The 26,151-nt window shown below is 37.5% G+C and overlaps 1 protein-coding gene across 1 annotated transcript in view; it reads right to left on the reverse strand.

The window, feature by feature from the left end:
- Nucleotides 1-9,734: 9,734 nt before the first annotated feature.
- LOC131067385 (25S rRNA (cytosine-C(5))-methyltransferase NSUN5) overlaps nt 9,735-26,151 on the reverse strand; it is a 246,450-nt gene continuing 230,033 nt past the window's right edge. The window contains exons 12-13 of the mRNA XM_058002363.2: nt 10,453-10,614; nt 9,735-10,372 (exon numbers count right to left, since the gene is read on the reverse strand). Of these exons, the coding sequence (XP_057858346.2) occupies nt 9,933-10,372; nt 10,453-10,614 (602 nt within the window). The 3' untranslated portion in view covers nt 9,735-9,932. The remainder of the gene's footprint in view (nt 10,373-10,452; nt 10,615-26,151) is intronic.

A 26,151-nucleotide genomic window follows, 5' to 3' on the forward strand; every position in this document is an offset into this window, starting at 1 on the left:
TTAATGCATTTACAACAATAATTAATCATCTTCATAGCGTGTCATGTTGATCTGGAAAAGATAAACCTGCCGGTGTAACCCTAGACTTGTTTGTCGGTAACAACAAATATGCAACTATGAATATACCAATGAACAAAACTCTAGGACAAGATGTCCAAACGATGTCTTTGACATAACCATGTGTCTTCCATGCCATTCCAAGTGTTGGTTATCAATCTATCCTGTCGGTGTACCATATACCAGTAACTATTCAATAGTTACTTGCTTGCTGGTGAATGTTGTTGGATCTTCAAAGTGCTAGTGTTTTAGTAGGTGTTGACATCAATGACAAAACCATACCAAAAAACCAATAATCTTCACTACCTTCATTCACCTTAACCAAGTAAATGTTGCACTTCTAACAAATTGTCTTCTTAGCTTGCATTGCCGAGACAATTCTTACAACTATACACCATTAGACAACTAAGGTCATCCCAACATTCTATTATTTTGGTAAACCAAATGAAACAAGCTTGATTTGGCTCAAACTAGTTCATACCTAGGAACATGTCAGAAGTATGCCCACGGTGGGAAACCTTACCCACAATCAAATGACACTACTGCAGATAGTAAGTTTACATAAATGGGGTCTGCACATGCAGAAAGGCCAATAGCCTAGAGCTCACTGCTCAATCACAAAATGGGAGTCACACTGACTACAATTGGATGGTTAAATCCAATAAGAATGTACTGCACAAAATAGCATCTTCATATGTTGGATTCAATACCAGTGTAATGCTGAGATGCTTTCACAAAAAACCTAGCTTCACCTTCAAATGATGTCCGTGTGTATAGCTCTGCTTAATCTTGCATATACCTTCACCCAATCCTTTTTCGCATTCCACATTTGATCTTACAAATAAGATCTTACATTTATACCATAACCTAAGACCAATTTTAGTAGGTCAGCTCTACAAGATATTACAATAAAAACATTTTACAAACAATATAATATCCGATGCAATAACCGATTGAACATGTCGCCTTAATGCATTTACAACAATAATTAATCATCTTCATAGCGTGTCATGCTGATCTGGAAAAGATAAACCTGTCTGTGTAACCCCAGACCTATTTGTCGATAACAACAAATATGCAACTATGAATATACAAATGAACAAAACTCCAGGACAAGATGTCCAAACGATGTCTTCGACATAACCATGTGTCTTCCATGACATTCCAAGTGTCGGTGATCATTATATCTTGTCAATGTACCATATACTAGTAACTATGCAATAGTTACTTGCTTGCCGGTGAAAGTTGTTGGATCTCCAAAGTGCTAGTGTTTTAGTAGGTGTTGACATCAATGACAAAACCATACCAAAAAACCAACAATCTTCACTACCTTCAATCACCTTATCCAAGTAAATGTTGCACTTCTAACAAATTGTCTTCTTAGCTTGCATTGCCAAGACAATTCTTACAACTATACACCATTAGACAACTAAGGTCATCCCAACATTCTATTATTTTGGTAAACCAAATGAAACAAGCTTGATGTGGCTCAAACCAGTTCATACCTAGGATCATGTCAGAAGTATGCCCACGGTGGGAAACCTTACCCACAATCAGATGATACTACTGCAGATAGTAAGTGTACATAAATGGGGTCTGCACATGCAGAAAGGCCAACAGCCTAGAGCTCACTACTCAATCACAAAATGGGAGTCACACTGACTACAATTGGATGGTTAAATCCAATAAGAATGTACTGCACAAAATAGCATCTTCATATGCTGGATTCAATACCAGTGTAATGCTGATATGCTTTCACAAAAACCTAGCTTCACCTTCAAATGATGTCTGTGTGTATAGCTCTGTTTAATCTCGCATATACCTTCACCCAATCCTTTTTCGCATTCCACATTTGATCTTACAAATAAGATCTTACATTTATACCATAACCTAAGACAAATTTTAGTAGGTCGGCTCAACAAGATATTACAATAAAAACATTTTACAAACAATATAATATCCGATGCAATAACCGATTGAACATGTCGGTTTAATGCATTTAGAACAATAATTAATCATCTTCATAGCGTGTCATGCTGATCTGGAAAAGATAAACCTGTTGGTGTAACCCTAGACCTATTTGTCGGTAACAACAAATATGCAACTATGAATATGCCAATGAACAAAACTCCAGGACAAGATGTCCAAACGATGTCTTCGACATAACCATGTGTCTTCCATGCCATTCCAAGTGTCGGTGATCATTATATCCTGTCGGTGTACCATATATCAGTAACTATGCAATAGTTACTTGTTTGCCGGTGAATGTTGTTGGAACTCCAAAGTGCTTGTGTTTTAGTAGGTGTTGACATCAATAAAAAAACCATACCAAAAAACCAACAATCTTCACTACCTTCATTCACCTTAACCAAGTAAATGTTGCACTTCTAACAAATTGTCTTCTTAGTTTGCATTGCCAAGACAATTCTTACAACTATACACCATTAGACAACTAAGGTCATCCCAACGTTTTATTATTTTGGTAAACCATATGAAACAAGCTTGATCTGGCTCAAACTAGTTCATACCTAGGATCATGTCAGAAGCATGCCCACGGTGGGAAACCTTACCCACAATCAGATGATACTACTGCAGATAGTAAGTGTACATAAATGGGGTCTGCACATGCAGAAAGGCCAACAGCCTAGAGCTCACTGCTCAATCACAAAATGGGAGTCACACTGACTACAATTGGATGGTTAACGCCAATAAGAATGTACTGCACAAAATAGCATCTTCATATGCCGGATTCAATACCAGTGTAATGCTGATATGCTTTCACAAAAACCTAGCTTCACCTTCAAATGATGTCTGTGTGTATAGCTATGCTTAATCTCGCATATACCTTCACCCAATCCTTTTTCGCATTCCACATTTATCTTACAAATAAGATCTTACATTTATACTATAACCTAAGACCAATTTTAGTAGGTCGGCTGTACAAGATATTACAATAAAAACATTTTACAAACAATATAATATCCGATGCAATAACCGATTGAACATGTCGGCTTAATGCATTTACAACAATAATTAATCATCTTCATAGTGTGTCATGCTGATCTGGAAAAGATAAACCTGCCGGTGTAACCCTAGACCTATTTGTCGGTAACAACAAATATGCAACTATGAATATACCAATGAACAAAACTCCAGGACAAGATGTCCAAATGATGACTTCGACATAACCATGTGTCTTCCATGCCATTCCAAGTGTCGGTGATCATTATATCCTGTCGATGTACCATATACAAGTAACTATGCAATAGTTACTTGCTTGTCGGTGAATGTTGTTGGATCTCCAAAGTGCTTGTGTTTTAGTAGGTGTTGACATCAATGACAAAACCATACCAAAAAACCAACAATCTTCACTACCTTTATTCACCTTAACTTAGTAAATGTTGCACTTTTAAGAAATTGTCTTCTTAGCTTATATTGCCAAGACAATTCTTACAACTATACACCATTAGACAACTAAGGTCATCCCAACATTCTATTATTTTGGTAAACCAAATGAAACGAGCTTGATGTGGCTCAAACTAGTTCATACCTAGGATCATGTCAGAAGTATGCCCACGCTGGGAAACCTTACCCGCAATCAGATGATACTACTGCAGATAGTAAGTGTACATAAATGGGATCTGCACATGCAGAAAGGCCAATAGCCTAGAGCTCACTGCTCAATCACAAAATGGGAGTCACACTGACTACAATTGGATGGTTAAATCCAATAAGAATGTACTGCACAAAATAGCATCTTCATATGCTGGATTCAATACCAGTGTAATGTTGATATGCTTTCACAAAAACCTAGCTTCACCTTCAAATGATGTCTATGTATATAGCCTGCTTAATCTCGCATATACCTTCACCCAATCCTTTTTCGCATTCCACATTTGATCTTACAAATAAGATCTTACATTTATACTATAACCTAAGACCAATTTTAGTAGGTCAGCTCTACAAGATATTACAATAAAAACATTTTACAAACAATATAATATCCAATGCAATAACCGATTGAACATGTCTGCTTAATGCATTTACAACAATAATTAATCATCTTCATAGCGTGTCATGCTGATCTGGAAAAGATAAACCTGCCGATGTAACCCTAGACCTATTTGTCGGTAACAACAAATATGCAACTATGAATATACCAATGAACAAAACTCCAAGACAAGATGTCCAAACGATGTCTTCGACATAACCATGTGTCTTCCATGCCATTCCAAGTGTCGGTGATCATTATATTCTGTCGGTGTGTCATATACTAGTAACTATGCAATAGTTACTTGCTTGCCGGTGAATGTTGTTGGATCTCCAAAGTGCTAGTGTTTTAGTAGGTGTTGACATCAATGACAAAACCATACCAAAAAACCAACAATCTTCACTACCTTCATTCACCTTAACCAAGTAAATGTTGCACTTCTAACAAATTGTCTTCTTAGCTTGCATTGCCAAGACAATTCTTACAACTATACACCATTAGACAACTAAGGTCATCCCAACATTCTATTATTTTGGTAAACCAAATGAAACAAACTTGATGTGGCTCAAACTAGTTCATACCTAGGATCATGTCAGAGGTATGCCCACAGTGGGAAACCTTACCCACAATCAGATGATACTACTGCAGATAGTAAGTGTACATAAATGGGATCTGCACATGCAAAAAAGCCAACAGCCTAGAGCTCACTGCTCAATCACAAAATGGGAGTCACACTGACTACAATTGGATGGTTAAAGCCAATAAGAATGTACTGCACAAAATAGCATCTTCATATGCTGGATTCAATACCAGTGTAATGCTGATATGCTTTCACAAAAACCTAGCTTCACCTTCAAATGATGTCTGTGTGTATAGCTCTGCTTAATCTCGCATATACCCTCACCCAATCCTTTTTCGCATTCTACATTTGATCTTACAAATAAGATCTTACATTTATACCATAACCTATGAGCAATTTTAGTAGGTCGGCTCTACAAGATATTACAATAAAAACATTTTACAAACAATATAATATCTGATGCAATAACCGATTGAACATGTCGGCTTAATGCATTTACAACAATAATTAATCATCTTCATAGCGTGTCATCCTGATCTGGAAAAGATAAACCTGCCGGTGTAACCCTAGAACTATTTGTCGGTAACAACAAATATGCAACTATGAATATACCAATGAACAAAACTCCAGGACAAGATGTCCAAACAATGTCTTCAACATAACCATGTGTCTTCCATGCCATTCCAAGTGTCGATGATCATTATATCCTATCGATGTACCATATACCAGTAACTATGCAATAGTTACTTGCTTGCCGATGAATGTTGTTGAATCTTCAAAGTGCTAGTGTTTTAGTAGGTGTTGACATCAATGACAAAACTATACCAAAAAACCAACAATCTTCACTACCTTCATTCACCTTAACCAAGTAAATGTTGCACTTCTAACAAATTGTCTTCTTAGCTTGCATTGCCAAGACAATTCTTACAACTATACACCATTAGACAACTAAGGTCATCCCAACATTCTATTATTTTGGTAAACCAAATGAAACAAGCTTGATGTGGCTCAAACTAGTTCATACCTAGGATCATGTCAGAAGTATGCCCACATGAGTCAATAGAGGTCTACCTCAAGTTCCTCATTTTTCAGACAAAAGTCCACCATTGATCTTACCTCACCAAACTCAACCGTCATTTCTCTTTGGTGAAGTTTCTATGGGTAACATTGCATCAACTTAACAAATTATGGGACACAACTTGTTTCTCTAGAATATGCTAAAATAGTGCTAGGAATGCCACAAAAGACACCTAAATTTAATCAAGACAACATGGTTGTCTACCTCAATCTTTTCTAATTTTCCAAAAATTTAAGACTAGTTGGAATTCTTACCTTGACGACAACAACTCTAATAGTGATCATCCACAAGTCAAACAACCTCCCATTGGTCCCTTCTTGTCTAAGCTTAAATCTAGCTTCTTCAAATTTGCCTTGGTTTTCTATGATGTGTCAAGCAAATTGAGCTCTAAAGTCTTCTTAAATTTAGATGAATTCTTCTATATTACTTCGTTTGCTTCTTTTTCATCGTACTCTTATGTTCTCTTCTACAACAATGCTTTCCTCCACAACCTACACCAAAATTTTAGGTCTTCCAAATTTGGTGGCATATATTGCATTCTTGTTTAACTGCATATTGACTCGCTACCCTAGTCTTCTTCAGCCTTCAAATAGTACATAATGAATCAAGCTCACAAATTGGCCTTCTAATTAACCACTAATATGGTTCCTTCTGGGAGAGAATAAATCCAATAATCTAATCTTGATGTAGAGCCAATAAGTACTCTTCTATATTTATTTTCAATCTCATTTCAAGAAACCCGTGTTGAATCATAGTTTATGATCTCCAAATGGTCTCATTAATGGAGGATAAACCTAACTTTGAAATTGTTATCAAGGTGCAACAAGTCAAAATTCTTGTCTGAAAACCAAATCAAAACTACTGAGAAGGGGATGAATCAGTAGTTTACATATTTTGCAGAATTTTGACAAATAAAAAGAGTTGAACACACAAAACCAAGAGAACACAGATGTTATCACGTGGAAAACCCTTTTGGATAAGAAACCACAGCTTTGAAATCTTTCATTAAAAACAGACACCAACCCAATTACAGAAGTGAGTACCCACTCACATACAGAGCTACAATTCAGTTCAAAGCTCCTACTCCAATTCGCAAAGGCTCCAACCTTAGACTGAGCACCAACTCATGAATACAAAGTACAGATTTAGAGACTTAATCTTTAAGATCCATGTGTTACTTGAACTTAAGTAACATATTGATAATTCAATCAGATTGTATAACAAGTGCAGGCTTCATTACATATGAAAAAAATTGACCACAGTATACTAAACAACTCAGGTCAGATGAGAACTGAAAACAAACACTTCCAGCATCAATGTTCAGGTAATAAAACTATCTCCCATACATACTATGAACTTCACGCATACATGTGTATTCTCTGCTCAACTTCAAAAAATAACTCAACGACACACATTAGTATATTTTATCAGTCGATATACAAGTCTCTCAACTTACACCAACCATTTTTTTAAACGACCATCTTTTTCAGTTTTTATTTTCTGAAAAAGAATTCTTGACAGAAAACTCTTTTTTCACTAATCCCCGCTCTATAATCTTTTAAAAACATCGCTACCAAAATAAAGTGTCTACTTTTTTGTAGCCACTGTATATATACGATTAGCCAGATTTCACTTTCATATTTCAAAAGATATCCTAACCGCCCAGATCAGAAAAATGAAGAACATGAAACGCATTTTCAGACATGTGTTTTTAATCTATTTTAAATCTTTCCAGCTCGACAAAAATAATAAAAACTCCCTTCGTTTTTCTCAAACGCCTATTTCGCACCGTCCATACATCCAAGCAGCACCCGATACGAAAGAAACAATACAAGCACTTAGGAAAAACCCGATGCCCAATATAAATCGACCACTTCAACACAAAAATGTTTAAAAAAGAACGACATCTGGGCCAATCCATATCTCAAAAAACAAAAGGAGGAGATGTGTTTTTTTTATATATCGTTCTATTACGGCAGTTTAAGAAGAAAAATATTATAACATTCTGAAGGCGATAAACTTCTCCCAATCATCTACATAGATGGCAACAAAAAGGAATCGCACATCCAAAACATAACGCATCCCTTACACTATACCAGCAAAGCAGAAAAACCGTCGATTGAGATAACAATGCCAAAATAAAATAAATCGAACCTACCTGTAGGCGGCTAAAACAATTCCAGTTGTCTAAGAAAAACGACATCTTCTCTTAAAAAACACCAAAACGTATCCACCAAAACAATACGATATTAAGTGATTATCGTCAGATTATTTAAAAGACGTTTCATTTCACACCATAAAAGAAATGTATTCGACCAGTAACCTGTTGCGACTACAGGCAAAACGACTCTAATTTGAGCTAACAAACCTGGCCTATCAACCAAAAATCAGAACATGATAGTTTGAAGCAAAATGAAAACTCCAGCATCCACATGTTAATACTGACAAAAGCAGCCTAAGCACACAAAAAAACGGCTCCTTATCACAAAACAACTGTATCGAATATCCTCCGGACGTGATTCAAGATCCAATAAGCATCGCTCAGAAAGAGACAAAAAATGTAAACACTTGGCAAAGAAATAAGTCTTCACAAAAGGTGCCTTCAACAAATAAAAATACACTGAAAATTCTTCTCAACCTGAGAAAATTGGAAACACCTGGCAAACTAGAAACACCTTAAACCCATTAGAGAAGACCAACGTTGACATCAATGACAGAAACACTTAACATTGTCCATACCATTGGAGCCACACTTATGACATTCCCACCTCTTATGTCTAATGTTGGTAGATGCACCTTCTCTCTAATCAAGGGATCTACCATTTATCTATGATGTTGATCCTTAGGGCATGGATTCTTTGATAAATACGGGGTTTTAAGGGAGCAAATCAAATAAAAAACCCTTCATGTCTCCCTGTAGCCATGGTGACTTTTGGATGTCATTGGTTTTGTGTTACAACTAGTCCTAAGGTTTAATTCTTGCTCTCAAAGTTGTTTTAGGCCCTCAATCTCTTGTTATTGAATTACAATAGTAGTGAGGGTTTACAACCTCATGTAAGCAACATTATACCTACGTCTAGGTGGAAAATCTCTTATAGCCTACCTGAGAGTTCTTCTATTAGGGTTCTCTTCCATTTAAATAATCAAAGTTGAAGATTCTCCATGGCTTCACTCAGTGACTCCTTATCATCTATTTAAACGTCACTGTTGGGACTCACTCCATTGATTATTGGAGTCTAATTTTGATGGTTTGTATGGTGTTCTTATTGGTGCCTCACCTAATGATGCAAGACAACAACCATGTTATAATGAGCTCCAAGTCCTAACTTCAGAATCTTTGCTTCAATTCCAATGTAACATAGCACCATAATCTAAACCAATTTGTTTTAAATACAAATTATAAGTAAACAATATATATTAATATCAAAAATTTAGATGACTTGTTTATTCATTGTTTTCTAAGAGGACACATCCTCTACCCACCATTTGCCCCTTGCATTTGAAGGACACATTCCTTTGGCATTACCTACCACCAAAGACCATTTGAAGGGAGCCCCTTATTTCCCAGTTCTTGGGGTATGTATTCATCCCAAGACACTCGAGGGAGTCTTGTATATATCATATAATTTATATACTCCGCTTACTAAAACTTGAGTAAATTTTTTCATACAAAATTCATAGACATAGGTAACCCACTCCTTACGTAAACTTTATATACATGGATAAATACATGAATAAAGCATAGACAACCCAAGCATGCCAATTATGGGTTACAACACAAGTATTGATTCCATTGGAGTTAGATCTCATTACAATTAGATGTTCGGATAATGATTTAAACTTCATATCAATACATTGTCAAAATAAGATTCAACTGAAACCAAAAATATGTGCATGCCATTATTAAGCTGAACCAACATTTAAGTTTAATTATAAGCAAGGTTGAAGTGTCATCTAAGACATGACTTCAATATACTAAGAAAAACATTAAAGAGATTTGGCTTATAAATTGCATGTAAGGTATGAAATGAAATCATAAAAAGACCCCAAATTTATGCAACTTTCATAATATAAGGTTCAACTGAAGATATGATAATATAGATTACTAAATTGGCATCGAAACCAAAGACTATTGATTTGTAGTTGTTTGTAAACTTGGCAAGCAGAAAAATGAAAACGTGAATTCTATCTTTTGTTTATCCCACCCCACTCCATTTTCTAAAAATTCATGGGGAAAGATTTCCCTTCTTTTGCATCTTCCTTTTCTCTTTTTTCTTTTTATTATAATTTGTCATGTACAATAAATGCATCATTTTGGGGGTACCAAACCCCTTCCTCAAGAGACCATTTAGAATTGATTTCTTGTGCATGTTTCTTGCTGCTTTTAAAAATAATTTTCGAGATGGAAGATTCTGTTTGAGGTGTGAAACATTAAATTTGGGCAAAGACAAGATAGAATCTTCCTCTACGTGAGTTTTTGCAGGCTTTTCTTTTGTCATAAGAGCATTATGGTTTCGACTTGACACCAGTTTGGAATGTGAAGTACGTGTTTCAATCAGATCTCCAGAACTATCCAGGTGCTCAAGCTTTACACATTGTCGTACAAATAATGCAATAAAGAAACCCTCCATATCCCCAGCTCCCTCTGTTCTCAGGAGGTGCTTAGCTGCAATTCATTACACCATCAATTAGTAATAGTAGTTTTAAGCACAATGGTAAAACAAAATAAACAGCCCAAATGACAACCTTCTTCAAAAACTGGGAGACCTCGGTGTGCCCATTCAGGAAATGGTGTTTCCAACTCAAAATTGTAAGCACGAGCCTGAGGAATAACAGAACTAATAACATCCTCATTCTCTATTTGATGAATGGAGCACGTACTATATACAACTCTTTCAACAGATGGAACTGCAAACAAGAGCAAATTCACCTTTGAGGATCAACCAAAAAATCCTTGATGAAAACAAAATGTAAGAAATATCAGAAACAAGGCTATTTATCTGCTATAAGCATTAGTGCCTTGCAAGACATCTTATTTGATTATTCTGTGCTCATAAAAGCCATATCTTTTGATTATAACACTTGGTCAGATTAGCAGGGAAGTAAAGGTAGCCTACTAACAAATAATATTGATATGCTGCAGATATTCTGATTAAATTGCTCTTTACCAGTTTTTGTCATTTGGCCATAGGTCTAAAGTATTGCAAGTCCACAAAAAAGAAACTGAAACTTATGCCTTCACCATTAACAAGAGTAATAAATGCAAGGTCTCTGTATAATACATAAAGTCAGACCTGTATAATCCAGGAATGGGGAACTTTGAGCAAAAAACCTTTCAAGATAGGAAGCATACACCTGTGATCTATATTACAATTGCTAAGAATCTTTTCATCATCATTTTAAAAAATAAACTAATACTAAGTAGATAAGAAGCACAAACTCCATTCTGCACAGAGCAGTTGCTTAAGATTGGATTCAAACAGAAGAGAAAACACGATTCAAAGTAAGGATTGTTGTAATTTAACTAAATAAAAAATAAACTCAATAATAATGGACTCAAACAACAAAAGAAGTCATCTTGAACAATATAAGCATATAAGCATACCAGAAGAATAGAGATATGGTTACAGTATAGATTTGACAGGCAGGTGCTTTGAAGAATTAATACTCTACCCACACGGGGGAACCAGCATGTATCCAAAAAAAATCATCTTGAACAATTTGTCAACTCTCTTTTAAGAATCTTTGGTGAAGACACCAGAGCAGAGGTCTAGTGCGTGTATAACATACACCAAATAGAACCATTGATTTTTATTTTTATTATTTTAAACTGAAAAAGGTCATATATGTTAATGTGACTTTTGTCTGATCTTCTCTTCAAATGAGTGAAACACCTTCTGCGAAAGGCACATTATAGCTTTCTAATGGATCCAAGCAACGCAAGCACCTCAGGGTTGGGTTCACACCTCTGGTAGCCTACTTCACAATATTCACAGTTTTCATTTTAAGTTACACAAGGGGATACTTTTTTTTACTTTGCAGCCTGCAAGCTTTGCATATCATGCAAATAATGCAACAAACTGCACTGGTAGCATGTGATGTTGGACTCAGCAAGCACTATTCAAGTAACTACATCATTGACAGGTCCATGTCATCCAATGATGCTTCCTCTTTCTTCCATGTTCATGATGCAGAGAAAGAACTTCAAATCAAACAAGTACAAAAAGAATCACAATGATATCATCTATGCAACCCAAATGCATCATAGGTGCTCTTTCCTAGTCATCTTACCACTAGGTCTACTAGGGCATACTCTTGTTACTGTTGTGACCTAATCACACAACACCCCATTCAAAACGGGGACCCCCTACCTTTTAGGCCCTCTCGGTCTTTTGGTTTTGGTTTTTTGGGCCTTTTGGTGGAAATCTCTCTGGTCTCTCTGCTTTGTAAGTGTTTGGGGGTTGAATTGGTCAAGTCTGCTTTTCGTTTGAGCTAATTTGAGTCTAGGGCTCATTTTGTCAGTTTTAGGGTTGCTGCCTTCAGTCCTAGATTTAGGGGTTTCTTTAAGGGTTTTGGAAAAACTGAAGGTAGAACTGAAATCATGATCTTTCAAAGAACCTCCCAGTAAAATTTGAGCGGATTCTGAGCAACTTTCTATTTTTAAAAAGTTCATATTTTTTAGGGATTTTTCTGCGTCTCAGAATGTCTTCATTTTGCCAAAAATCAAACTTACTATTTTTAGCAATTTCTATTTTCAGTAAGTTTCTATTTATAGTATGTCATCCTGCATCCTGTTTTGGGCTCTAACTCTAACATTTTGAAGAGTTTCTATTTTTGGAAAGTTCATTTGTGATAGGTCCCTGCAGGCAGACAATGAAGACTGAGTGTTCTTGAAGAATCTGTCCAAATCCAGAAAGTCAAAAGAAGACAAGATCAATCAAAAGCGGCTAAGTGTTGGCATCCATTCCTAAAATGGAAAGCTCAAAAAATCATCTAAGTCCTCGAAATTTCTTCAATTCTCCTAAAATGGCATTTCATTCTGAGAATGATCAAATTGGCCAAGTGTGGAAAGGAATAGGTGAAATTCCTTGGCTAAGTGAAATCCAAGCCCATTCCCCAAGTAGGGCACCAAATCCATCAGAGCAGGGAAGGAAGAAGAAACGAGGATTTCCTCCATTGCATGGAATCAACACCTAGGAATGATGAAGGGCGCCAAATTGGGGTGCCTGTGGAAAAGTTGAAATTTGTGAAATTCCATCCCAATATGCATTTAGTGCCCAAAGAAGAATCCAAGGCGCCAAATCCCTATTGCCTTGGAAAGATGAAAAAATTGTAATATTCCATCACTAGGGTGCAATAGCGTCCAAGAGGTGGAAAGGGCGCCAAAAGGAGCAGGTCATGGAGAATGTGAAAAAATGAAATTTCCTTGCCTTAGTGAAAATTCCGCCCTAGTCTTGGATAGGGCGCCAATATTGATGATACATGGAAAATGGTGTAAGTCAAGAATTCCATGCCTTTTGAAAAACAACGCCCAATGATGAAGGAAGGCGCCAAATGGGGGTGTTCAAGGAATCTTTGAAAATGTTAAAATTCCTCCTTCAATGAAAAAATCCGCCCAAGGTAGTTAGGAGGGCGCTAAAGTTCTCATTCCATGGAGAAAACCAAAAATCATGAATTTCATGCCTTAATGACAATAGTGCCCAGTGATGAAGGCACCAAATAGAGGTGATAAAGGAAGATTGCAAAATGATAAAATTCCTCCTTCAATGATGAATAATGCCCTAGAAGAAGGAAAGGTGCCAAACTTGCAAGCTCATGGATAATGTTACACAGAATGAATTCCTCACCCAAGTCAGGAATGAAGAAGAATTTTTCAAGGTGAAGGGGAATTTGAAGGTCAAGAATGGAATGAAAAGCAAGAAATCCCCTCGGGAAAATTTTAAAATTTCCATTTTTAGGCACCAAATCTCATCAAAATTTGAAAATTTTGGCAGATTTGGACTCATGAGAGATTTCTCTCTCTCCTAGACCCGGGTCCTAAATATTAGGATAATTCCTAAAAAATAGGAGGTGGTTGAAAAGCATGAAAAAATCCCTCCAAGGCAAGGAAAGTCAAGCCAAGTGAATGAATTAGGTGAATCCTAAAGGAATTTTCTAATTTAACTCCAAAATTTGAAAAAGAAATTAATGAGTTGTGAGGGATTATTCTAAGTATGATGCACAACTCAACACAATAAGAGAAAGTTCCATTTTGGAACTCAACTACAAGGAAGGTTCCATTTGCATGGCGTGGTGAATGGGAAAGTATGACGCATAATAAATGCAATTGCCAAATTTAATTCCTCCTAACTTAGCAGCATGTAAGAGAAACTCTATAGAAGCATGAAGATACATTTCATTTCTCACGTGCGAGTTTGAAGAAAGAAGAGTTGGAGAAGAGGTGAAGAAAGTAATACTTGAGAATTTTTTATCATTTTCAAGGAGCTTTTCCAGGATGGCAGAATCAAGCAAGGCGGCTACCATCACCAGACAAGCACAGATAAAAGCAGAGTTGAAGGGATTCCTTCTGGAATCCAAGATGGTGTCCAAATGGAAGGAGATCAATGATACGAATTTAGGAACATTTAACTTGGCTGCTTTCAGGATCCGGATGTTCAAAACAGTAGGGCATAGTCCATCTCCCACAGTTGCCAAGATTGTCAGAAGTGGAATTGTTGAGACCGCAAGATTTCCCCCTTCTATTCAATGTCGAAATTTGATTCTGGAATGTGCAAAACACTACAATCTAGAAAGGAGGACAATTTCAACATCAAGTGGCAAGCTATTAGCCACTTTGACTCCGGAATCAATTGGTGAAGCCTTTGGAATTCCTTCACATCATTCGATGACTTATCGAACTGTGAATGGAGCTAAGGCAATATATGATGCAGGTCCTGACAGATGTGCGGAGACTATCAACAAGCATTAGTTGTTGAGGCCTAGACCGCACATCTCCAAACTGCCAAAGATACTCACTATCTTCGAATTCAAACAGGAATATGTGGACCTGATAATGATGCTGAGCAGGATAATGGGGTGTCCACATACCATTAACTTTGAGCCATGGATGTTTTTCTACATCGGTGAGGTTATGAATTCCAATGGGTTAGTGGACTAGACAAAGTTAATCAACCACTATGTCCATGAACAACAGAAGGATTTGAAAGAAAAGAAGTCCCAGTCCTTCTACATGAGCTCCTATGTAATTTACATGCTTGCAAGGATGGGAGGTTTTGATGGTCTGCCTGGAAAAGGATTATGGGCTGCAGACCAGCACAGCTGAAGGTTCATGAGAATTATCGGCAGTTGCACCTCTACAATGCTAATTCTTTCAAGCTGGCGAATGACACTTTCACTATGTACCTGACCAGATTCATGCCGAATGAACTCCACACGAGAATGTCGCCACAAGCTAGGGCATTGGTTCAGAAATTTGGAGCCACATTCCTATAATTTCCAAAATTCACATATATCAAGACATAGGGTTTCGATTTCCAACAATATAAACTGCCACAGTATCCATCCGACAAACTGATACTGCTAGAACTTATGAGCAGTTGACAGCTTATGACCAAATCCAGAAGAAGAAAAAGAAGTTGTCTATTGAATTCCCAATCATCCTCGAGGACTATGTGGAAGTATGCCTGAACCTGGTGGCAGCTAAGAAGGCAACTGAAGAATTGGCATTTTACCACTTGGCATATTACACCACTAGGTCTCACTATGATCCTTATCGTAAGATCAAAAAGGTTGTTGGAGTGAAATTTTTACACAAGTTTCGCCTAGAAGATTACTGGGAAGATGCAAGGGATGATTTTGATGTCAAAAGGAAGATGTTTTCTAGGCTGCCCTTGCAAACAATCAGAATAGGTGAAGTAATGCAGGTGCTGGATCAAGTGAAGGACGATTCGGACTTAGTGCAACCTGAATTTGAAAAGGTGAAAGATCAACCCATTCTGCTTCTAGATTGGACAGAGCCCAAAATTGATGATTTGGATATTTTGGTTAGACCAATTCTGAAATTTACTAAACGTTGGGTTGATTGGCATATAAGGCTGAAAGAGGGAAATGTCCACTTGACTTTCCAATTAATGGGAAATCTTGATTCCCACACTGAGGCTATGGGAGGATCTTCACAAGCCCAAGGTGAAGAAGGAGAAGTTCAACAAAAGGAGGCTGCTCCAGGAAAAGAAAGGAATGTTCCGAAAAGGCCACGAACAGTGAAAAGGAAGAATGCCCAACAGGAAGTCCATCAGGAAATTCAGCAAGAAGAACCACTGCAGAAAAGAGCAAGGGTAGAAAGGATGCAATCGCCAGCTAGTTCTTCCAATGTGCGGGGGGTAGAAATGTTTTCACAGGAGAATCCAGTAGATTCACCTCCAGGCAACATCCCTGACAGTGCTCCAGCACAAGATATCCTCAACGTCAATGCTTCACATAGACCCAATCAACCAAGAGGTCAGAGACAGGAAATTCCTCCTCATTAGGAAGAAACCCGCCAGGATAGTTTCGTGGAAGCCATCCTTGGGGAAATGGATGAAGTATCGCAGGAGCACGAGAAGATGGAAATTCATAGTCACTCCATTCCCACTCTTGATTGGTTGATGGATAGATTAAGGAGGGAGCCGGAAAAAGAAATTGATCTCGCATGGGAGTTAGAAGAGCTATTAAAAAGAATGGATCAACCGATAGAGAAGAAGGCTCCTCAGAAATTCTCCAAGGCTGTGAGGGATGAATCCGGATCCCAAACCCTGCATATAGCTGGGCCTACAGTAGATAAGGACAGGAATGAGATTAGGCCGGAAGATTATGTAATTAGACAAGTTGATCTAGGTCATGCTTCTACTGGGCAAGTGATAGAAGACTTCGAGGGGTCTTCCTTGGCCATGAGAGAAAAGATGCAAAAAACAAAGGCAAAATGTAAAAGGCTGAAGGAAGAAAATAGGGCCTTATGTGAATACATTAGAAGTCTCAAGCGGCAGCTCAGAGAAGCGGATCCCTCATTCATTCCTCCCTCTCTCCCTAAGGAAGTCATTGATGATACAGAAGTAATCAAAGAAATGGCCCAAAGTTCTAGGGAATGGGTGGAAGACGTCTTTACTGCAACTAGAAAGTTCAATGAAGACTTAGCTCGTCTTCATTCCAGATTTGTTGCTCTTCTAAACAGATTGGAGGTAGCGGAAGGTCTGTGGGAAGATGTTCACATTTATCAAGACTTAACCATTATGTGACTCAAGGCTTTAATGAGAGTTCCGAAGCAAACACTAATTGATGGGAAATTGATTCAGGAAAACAAGATTTATGACTTTTCTCGATGGTTCTACGCCATTTGCTCCGGAAGGAATACCTTTGAGTACTAGCAATAATTCTTGGTTTTTTGAAGGAAACTCAAGATTGTAAACATCCATTTGTCTTTGTTACTATCTTCCTCCAAGACTTGTCATGTTGATCCTCCTCATTCACATTTGTGATGTTGTCTTATTTGACTTGTCTCTTAAATTGATCCTTGAGTTGAAATTGTTTACCTTGGTGGAGTCCTCTTCATGTCTTGAGCTTTCACTTGTAGGGCTTTCATCTTCATCCATTTCCTTGTATGCTCCATACATCACATTATCCAACCTGAAAAAGACAGAGAATATTTAAACCTCGATTATGAATGAAACCTTAAGTAAGCAAAATGCAAGATAATTCACAAAACTCGCTTCTTAAAACCCTCCAAAAATCTGGAAATTGTCCTCTCAAAACATTTTGGAAATGAGGTTTCAGATCTGAAAACACTTGAAAAGGTGAAGAGACACACTCAGATCTGCTTGTAAAACTCTCATTTATTCTTTCCAAATATGACCTTCTTTGCTCCAGATCTGACTTTAGCAAAATTCGCTATTTCTTCTATCCTTGGGTCTGATTTTCTTATGCTGGCTGTGGTGAATATCTTCTTCCTTTTTGTGCGAACTTGTTTATATTTCTCTTGGATGGGAATTTGTCTTGAGCAGATTCGAAATTGATTTGTGATGGAGCGCTTATGTCTTCCATTCAATGATCACACCTCTTCACTTTCGTCTACAGCTGACTTGCCTTAAAAAAACTTTTATGTTTGTCTGCAATTAAAATTTGCATTTGTTTAGCACTTAATAATTAAGCTGACCTCCTCCCCTTTCATGCAATTTTACCAGCAAATAATAATTCTTTAATGTGTATCGCTTAGGTTTTTTTAATTATCATTGCAAGAGCAAGAATTTGGTAAGTATAGGGACAGATCTTATCCCTATGGAATTTGCAATATCCTTAGTTCATTCCACCAAATGAAATGGTGGAAAAACGATTGGTATAGGGGATATTTAATCCCTATATTTATCTTTACTTTTGCCCTTGAGGAATTCGCACTATGAAAGATTGTATCACTTGTTTGGTCTTGAATACTTGTTGCTGAGTGGTGGAAATTCGATCTGTATGGGGACAAATTTTGTCCCTACTTTTATCCCAACATTTGATGCAACCCCTCATAGGTAATTTGATTTTTAGCTCTGAGTGGAGAATCGGACCTCATAGGGATTAATTTGTCCTTATGAAATTCATTTTACCTTTGCAACCTTATTTCCACATGGGAACTTCATGAGGGAATTACTCTTATTCCACTTAACTTTTATTACCTCTTCACTTGGGAAATTCAACCCCTAAGTGGATTTTTCTCTTTTGCACTCCATTTTACCTTGCACTCTTAGGGAAAAATATGATGGAATTGATTTCACCTCACAAGGAATTTTCAAGGACTTACAAACATTTGCTTGCCTCTACTTGGGAAAATCGACCTCTAAGTGGATTTTTCTCTTTGGAAAGTCAACCTCCAAGTGGATTTGTCCACTTTGCCTCTAACTTGGGAAATTCGATCTCAAGTGGATTTTTCTCTTTTCCTTAGGTGGGGTTCATGCTTGGAACAGGAATTTCTACACTTCCTCAAGGAATTTCTTTGCATGGTACCTTTCCACAGTAGTAACTTCTAAAAAATACAAAAAGCAAAAAAGCAACTTTCTAAAAATAGAAAGTTGTCCGAAATCATCCTGAAAAGTGTCATTCTTCTCCATTAACCTGGCTGAACACATCTGTAGCATCAGAATATCCTTCCAAACATGCTAGCACCATCCTAAAGACCAACACTAGTTGCAGTACTATGACGGTGACCTATTCTTTCTTCCTAGTCGGGACATTGAAATATTGATTTGATGATATCTCTGAATCTGATGAAAACCCCAAAAAACTCGACACGTTGCACAAGAAAGAGATCGGAGACTAAAACTAAGACACCCTCTCACAAGCAAAGGTTAAAACGAGGAAATTATTGCTAAGCTAAAGCAATCTAAGCAAAACATCTACCTAAAAAGTGAACAAGTGGGGTCCCCATTTGAAATGTTGTGATGTGTGAAAATGGCACAACACCACCTTTGCTAGAGCCTTTAGCAATTTAGACCATCATGTTTAGAACCTATTAATTTGAGTCCAATTGAAACTGATGAACTCAAAGACTACCTCAACTTCCACTCACAATGTCACTCATCAATTCAAAGTGGTGATGAAGTAGGGCCAATATACAGATTAAGCAAAGTGGCATATTCTTTTGCAACCCCTGGTTCAATTTTCGTAATTAAGAGGATTAAGCATAGTGGCATACTTTTTTGCAACTCTAAGTTCAATTTTCGTAATTGGGCACCCACTCAATTGGGACCATTTATTTTTAAGGGTAAATAATCAAAGCTACACGAGCACCATAGTTTCCAGTTTACACCTCTTTGAGGTTTATTTACACATCCCAAAACCTACTTCTCTTCATTTGAAGGTTTCTTTGCAAGTATGTAAGTAGATAATCTTCTAATTTTGCAACCTATTAATTGTAGACCTTGTGTGTAAAATTTGTGACTTGTGCTACCAACAAGTTGAGCTCTACAAGCATTACCTAAAAAATCACACCATAGATGGGGTCAATGTTGGCTAGCAACTATTTTGAGTAGGTACGGTAGGTTAACCATGTAGCACAAATCATTGTTTCTATTAAGTAGAAGAGGTTAGAACAAGATTGGATGAAAGATCTCAAGATATGATGAAAAAAGATTTTGCAAAAACATGTCAACCAGTTTGCAATATCTCAACATCTATCCTACAATAATATTCTATGCTACCATCATGGTGAAGATACTCATGGTTCTATTTAAAAAAATAACTTTACACATGCACATTAATATGAAAACATACACGATACACAAGATGTGCAAATTTCTAAATTTTGAACTTCACATTAATTGAATCTCACAACAGCTATACAATCCATCTCTGTAATGTCCCCTAATTAGGATCTGTGCATAAGCAATTAATAAACAAGTTATAATCTCATTTTAAGTGAATTCAATCTAAATTAATAACAACTCTAAGGATCAATCCCTGTTCGTCAACTATTCCGTCCCTTTTCCCAGAAGAGGTTCTTGCTTACCTAGGGAGCTCGACACCAGTTCTCTCTTAGGTCCCAGATTACTTGACTCAATCCTCTCGTCCTTAGGGCTCGCAACCCAGACTTAGGAGGAGTCTTCACCCTTAGGGCACCCCTTGACTGGATTTACTCTGCCTCTCCCTAGCAGCCCATCTCCCTTGGGGATTTGGAAGAATACGGATTCGGTTGTTGATTTTAGGATTGAATTTAGAGTTTGCTATAGTATTTTGATGTTTAACTTAACATGCACTTCGTGAGTAATTAGCTTTATTGTATCTTTAAATTAATTGTCTAACCATTGTACATTAACGTTGTGTGAGTATTCATTTATTTTATATTTGCTTGTATTACACATTAATTCTGATATTTGGTGTATTTTGAAAATATAGGAGATTAATTCTTTATAGTGATGAATTTATTCAGCTTCTTCAATCCTGGGTATATTGACCCATAGTCATTAATTCCTTAATTAAATTTATATTCATTTAGCCATTTTTGACAAACTTAATTTCATTCATAATAGATGCTTCTCGTGTTGGAATACATATATATGTATTATTATTATTTAGACTATATGAATTATAATTAAATTGTATGTGTATTACAATATATTGAAGATGCAATATATATTTTAGCCCATTTAAAAAATCCAAAATCGCATAGTGAATTGTAATTCATTAAAGTTGCCTTTAAGTTTAATTCGCGTGAATGTATTACGATGCATTTTCGCCTAATGCTTAACAAATGTAAATACCTTGCAGTATGTTCAAATTTGTATGATAATCGCAGAAGGGCGTGAAATACTTACCTTGGTTCTCGATGACCCTTTTACTGTCGCTGCATACCCTCAGATTTCCCGCAATTATCTTCTGTCACTTCCGCGTGATTCGTCCGTGCCTTTTTTTTTTTCTTCATTCGCAGTCCAGGGTGTAAATATACATCTGAACGGTTGCGTGTAGGGTTACGATTGTAGGGATTCGGTGCCATGGAGGAGTCCCGTCGATTGGTTCAAATCCTTTCCTCTTGGGCGACGAAAACGAAGAAAACCCTAACCGTTTCCGTGGATGCGATATTGTTACATTCTTTTTGAACTTAGAAATCGTGCTTTCGATATTGATATCGTATGCCTGATTCCGCGCGATAAGAGAAATAATATTTACGTTAACATTGGATATTAATAATAGTCATTTGTCACTATTTAAACTTTAATTAGAATTTGTATATTAAAATTTATTACATATTTGGTCGGGCTATCACAGTCCGCCCCTCCTAAATTTGCTTGTCCTCAAGCAACTTAAGATTAGGATGCTCAAAGATTTCTGCTCCTTCCCATGTCGCATCCTCTTCTGGTAACCCCTTCCACTTGATCAGATATTCAGGGATAGCCTTATTTCTCAGTCTCTTTTCCCTCATATTGAGGACCCTTTCAGATTCTAGAATGAGCTTACCTTCATCATCAAGTGGGGGCAATTCTACACATGGTACTGTATGTTGTCCCAAAACTTTCTTAAGTCGTGAAACATGGAAGACATTGTGAATTCTGCTACTCTTGGGCAGATCCACTTCATAGGCTACTTCACCAATTCTTCTCATGATTTTGTAGGGGCCATAAAAGCGTGGTTTAAGTTTTTCAGCTCCACTTGTTTTGATGGACGATTGCTTATATGGTTGCAACCGTAGGAAGATCATATCTCCAACTTCAAACGTTCGTTCAGTTCGATTACGATCTGCATATAGTTTCTGTTGGTTCTGAGCATGATGTAAGTTATCCTTGAGAACATTCAGGATATCTATATTTTGTTGTGAAAAATCCTTAGCCCCTGGTACTCTGCTTTCTGGAAGGACTAAACTTCCAAAAGAGGTAGGCTCATAGCTATAGAGTGCTTTAAAGGGGCTCATCCCAATGGACATGTGGTGTGTAGTGTTATAGCAATATTCACCAAGGTGTAGCCATTTCACCCATGCATTTTGTTGACCAGTCACATAATTCCTCAAATATCCTTCTATCCATTTATTGACAATTTCCGTTTGTCCATCGGTTTGAGGATGGTAGCTTGTACTCGGAGTTAGTTCGGTACCTGTTAAACGGAAAAGTTCTTGCCAAAACATGCTCAAAAATCTGCTATCTCTGTCACTGACAATGCTCTTAGGTAGTCCATGTAATCTAAACACTTCTTTAAGAATATCTCAGCTATTTGAGGGGATCGATACTCTGTAGAGATGGCCATGAAATGGGCATACTTCGTCAGTCGGTCCACCACAACATAAATACAATCCTTCCCTTGAACCTTTGGAAGGCCCACAATGAAGTCCATGGAGATTCCTTCCCATTTTTGTTCTGGTATCGGAAGTGGTTGGAGTAGGTCTGCAGGATGGGTTTTCTCTGCTTTATTTTGTTGACAAGTCATGCACTCTTGGACGTGCTTCAATACATCCCCTTTTAGGCCTTTCCATGAATATTTCTCCCTGACCTGTTTATATGTCTTATAATATCCTGGGTGTCCTGCCATTGGTTTGTCGTGGTGTTCTCTAATTATTTTTTCCTTCATTTTGGATCCTGGTGTGAGATATATTCTATTTTTGTAAAGGATGAGTCCTTCAACTACCTTGTAGTCTTCTAGTTGTATGTTCCCCTCAATGATGTCATTTGCATGGGTATCTTTAGCGTATTCAGCAATGAGGGAGTGTTTCCAATCTGCTGTGATGTTCGTTATGGTGCACAAATACGACCTTCTAGATAGGGCATCTGCTACTATATTGTTTTTTCCCTTCACATATTCTATATCAAAATTGTAGGCCTGAAGTTTGCTTACCCATTTTTGTTGCCTGTCATTAAGATCCCTTTGTTTTAGGAAGAACTGTAAACTGTTATGATCTGTTTTAACCAAGAATTTCCCACAAACAAGGTATTGCCTAAATTTGGCCAAAGCATGCATGATGGCCAACATTTCTTTGTCATATATGGAATAGAGTCTTTCGGTTGTGGTGAGTTTCCTTCTTTCAAAAGCAATTGGTTGCTTATTTTGCATGAGGACTGCACCAATGCCTTCTCCTGATGCGTCGCACTGTAGCTCAAAAGGCAAGCCAAAGTTGGGAACGGTTAATACTGGGCATGTGCTCATTGCTATTTTGAGATCGTCAAAAACTTGTTGGGCTTGTTCTAACCATACGAAGGTTCCCTTTTTGGTTAGGTCTGTGAGGGGGGCTGCAATCTTGGAGAATCCTTTTACAAACCTTCGGTAATAACTACATAATCCCAAAAATCCTCTTAGTTGTGTTAAAGTTCTGGGTCTTGGCCATTCCTTAATAGCTTTGATTTTTTCCTCATCCACACTAATACCCTGTACACTGATTTTGTGGCCTAAGTACAAGATTTCTTCAAGCCCAAATTCACATTTTGATGCTTTGGCATAAAGTGACTCTTTCTCCAAAATTTCTAATACTTCATCAATATGCTTAAGATGGTCTTCCCATGTTTTACTATATATCAAGATGTCATCAAAGAATATTAGCAAGAATTTTCTGAGTTGCTTCCTGAAGGTATGGTTCATACAAGACTGAAATGTAGCTGGGGCATTGGTTAGCCCAAAAGGTAGGACCAAAAATTCGAAATGTCCATAATGGCACCTAAATGCAGTCTTGGGAATGTCCTCTTCTCTCATTCTGATTTGGTGGTATCCTGATCTTAGATCAATTTTGGAGAAGTATTTAGCCCCATGAAGTTCATCTATTAGTTCATCCACCCTGGGAATAGGATACCGATTTTTTATTGTTTTTTTATTAAGTGCCCTGTAATCTATACACATCCTCATTGTTCCATCCTTCTTCTTAACAAGTACCACTGAAGAGGCAAAAGGACTAGAACTGGGTTGTATATGTCCCATGTCCAATAATTCATTAATAGTCTTTTCTATTTCTTCTTTGAACCTTTGGGGATGTCTATAGGGAGTGGTGATCACTGGTTGCGCTCCCTCCTCTAGTTCTATTATGTGCTCGAAACCCCTCTTGGGAGGTAAACCCGGAGGGATGTCCTGGAAGATTTTTTTGTGCTTTTTGAGAATGGGTTCTATATCTATGTGCACCCCTCTACCTTGGGAAGTAGATTTGTCAAGGATCATACACTGTGCAGCCCATTGTCCTTGACCCTTCCTACAAAAAAAAATAAAAATAAAAATTGTAAATTTATCAAGAGAGGATAACTCCATTTAAAATATTAGTCATTCTATTCTATGTATTTTGTTACAATTTAACTTACCTAAAAATTCTTTCCATCTTTTTGCAGGAAACCACCTTTGAAGTTCCATTTGGAATGCCTTGCAATGCCACTTCTTTCCCTTCGTGTTGGAAACAGATTGTCAAGTTGGGAAGGTCAGTCATGTAGCATCCCAAGGAATATAGCCATGGGGAGCCTAGGATCAGGTCTGCATCTAGGGGTACTACATAGAAATCCTCCTTGATGGGATGTTTGCCTAGGAGAAGTTCCAATTGGGGAACTATCTTGTTGCATTGGATCATATCTCCTGTGGCTGTTGCTGCTGTAAATCCTTCAAAGTATTCGGTTTTAATCTTCCTTTTTGTTACTAAGTCTTCACTAATAAAGTTGTGGGATGATCCACTATCCACTAGGGCTATTATTCTTTGTCCTCTAAGTGTACTTTTGATGCGGAATAGTTGATTTTTGCAAGTATGAGTGATGGTGGCTATGGTTACATGATTTTCTTTAGTTTTAGCCCTTTTGTTATTATTATTTTCCTCTAACTCTTCATCAGACGTGACTTCCATCATTTGGACTCGACCCCTTTTTCCACATCGGTGGCCTGGTTCCCATTTCTCCTTACAATGATAACAAGGTTTTTCCTTTCTAGTGCAGGAATGACCTGGTTTCCATGGCTCTTTACATGTGTAGCATAGGTTTTTCTTTTTGAGCTCCTCACGCTCCTCCCTAGTCTGTGATGGTTTGTGTATTTCACCCTTTTTGGAGAATGATTTACCTTGGTTGAAGGAGGGTTTACTACTAGTTGTGGATACTTCTAAATTCAACGCTTTCTCCACAGCATCTTCAAGAGATAGGGGGTTGAGTGCTCTTATCAGCCCTTTGAGTGAATCCCTCAATCCTTCCACAAATAAGTAGGTAAGCCTATCCTCTTCAACCCCTGAAACTCGAACTGATATTTTCTGAAATTCAGCTATGTAACTCTCTAGACATCCCTGCTGCCTTAAGTGTGTCAGTTGTTTGAAATCTTCCTGGGGGTGTCTCCTCTCAAACCTCTTAATAAGTTTTTGTGAAAATTCTTCATAGGAGGTTATTTTTTTATGCCCTTGGGTGATGAGCCCATGATGCCACCAATCAAGAGCGAGACCTTCCAAATGGAGGATGGCAAATTGGAGTGCATCTTCCTCTGTCATTTGGTTGAGTGTGAGATAGGTATCTAACTTTTGTAACCAGGCATGGGTTGTAATCTTTCCTGTCCCATCAAAGTTAGGAAGTGTTACCCTATTCACCTTATGTCTCAATTCTTTATTTGGTTGTTTGTTTCTTCTTATAGGTACCTCTTGCCTCTTGGCTTCACAAAACTCTCTAAATGTTATGAGTTGTCTAACTTCAGGGTCCAAGTTCCCATATGCTCTAGCAATATCTTCAGTGCTAATGGAGAGAGAGCCCATTCCCTCTTCTTCCCTTGGAATGTCATCCCTGGGTAGGAACGGGGGTTTAGGTATTCTAGGTGTAGAAGATCCATTATTATTTCTGGATTGTCCCGAACTGATATCCCTTTCATTGGGAGGGTTGTTTTTGTGAGTAGTGTTTCCTATGTTCTGTAGAGCTTGGAGTAATGTTTGATTTTGCTTATCAATCTTTGCATTTTGATCCAAAATCGTTTGATTTGTTCTTTCCATGAAGGATTTAATTTCATTAATCAATTGTTCATTCA

The sequence above is a fragment of the Cryptomeria japonica genome, chromosome 6 (assembly GCF_030272615.1).
Source record: "Cryptomeria japonica chromosome 6, Sugi_1.0, whole genome shotgun sequence".
NCBI classification, from domain to species: Eukaryota; Viridiplantae; Streptophyta; class Pinopsida; order Cupressales; family Cupressaceae; genus Cryptomeria; species Cryptomeria japonica.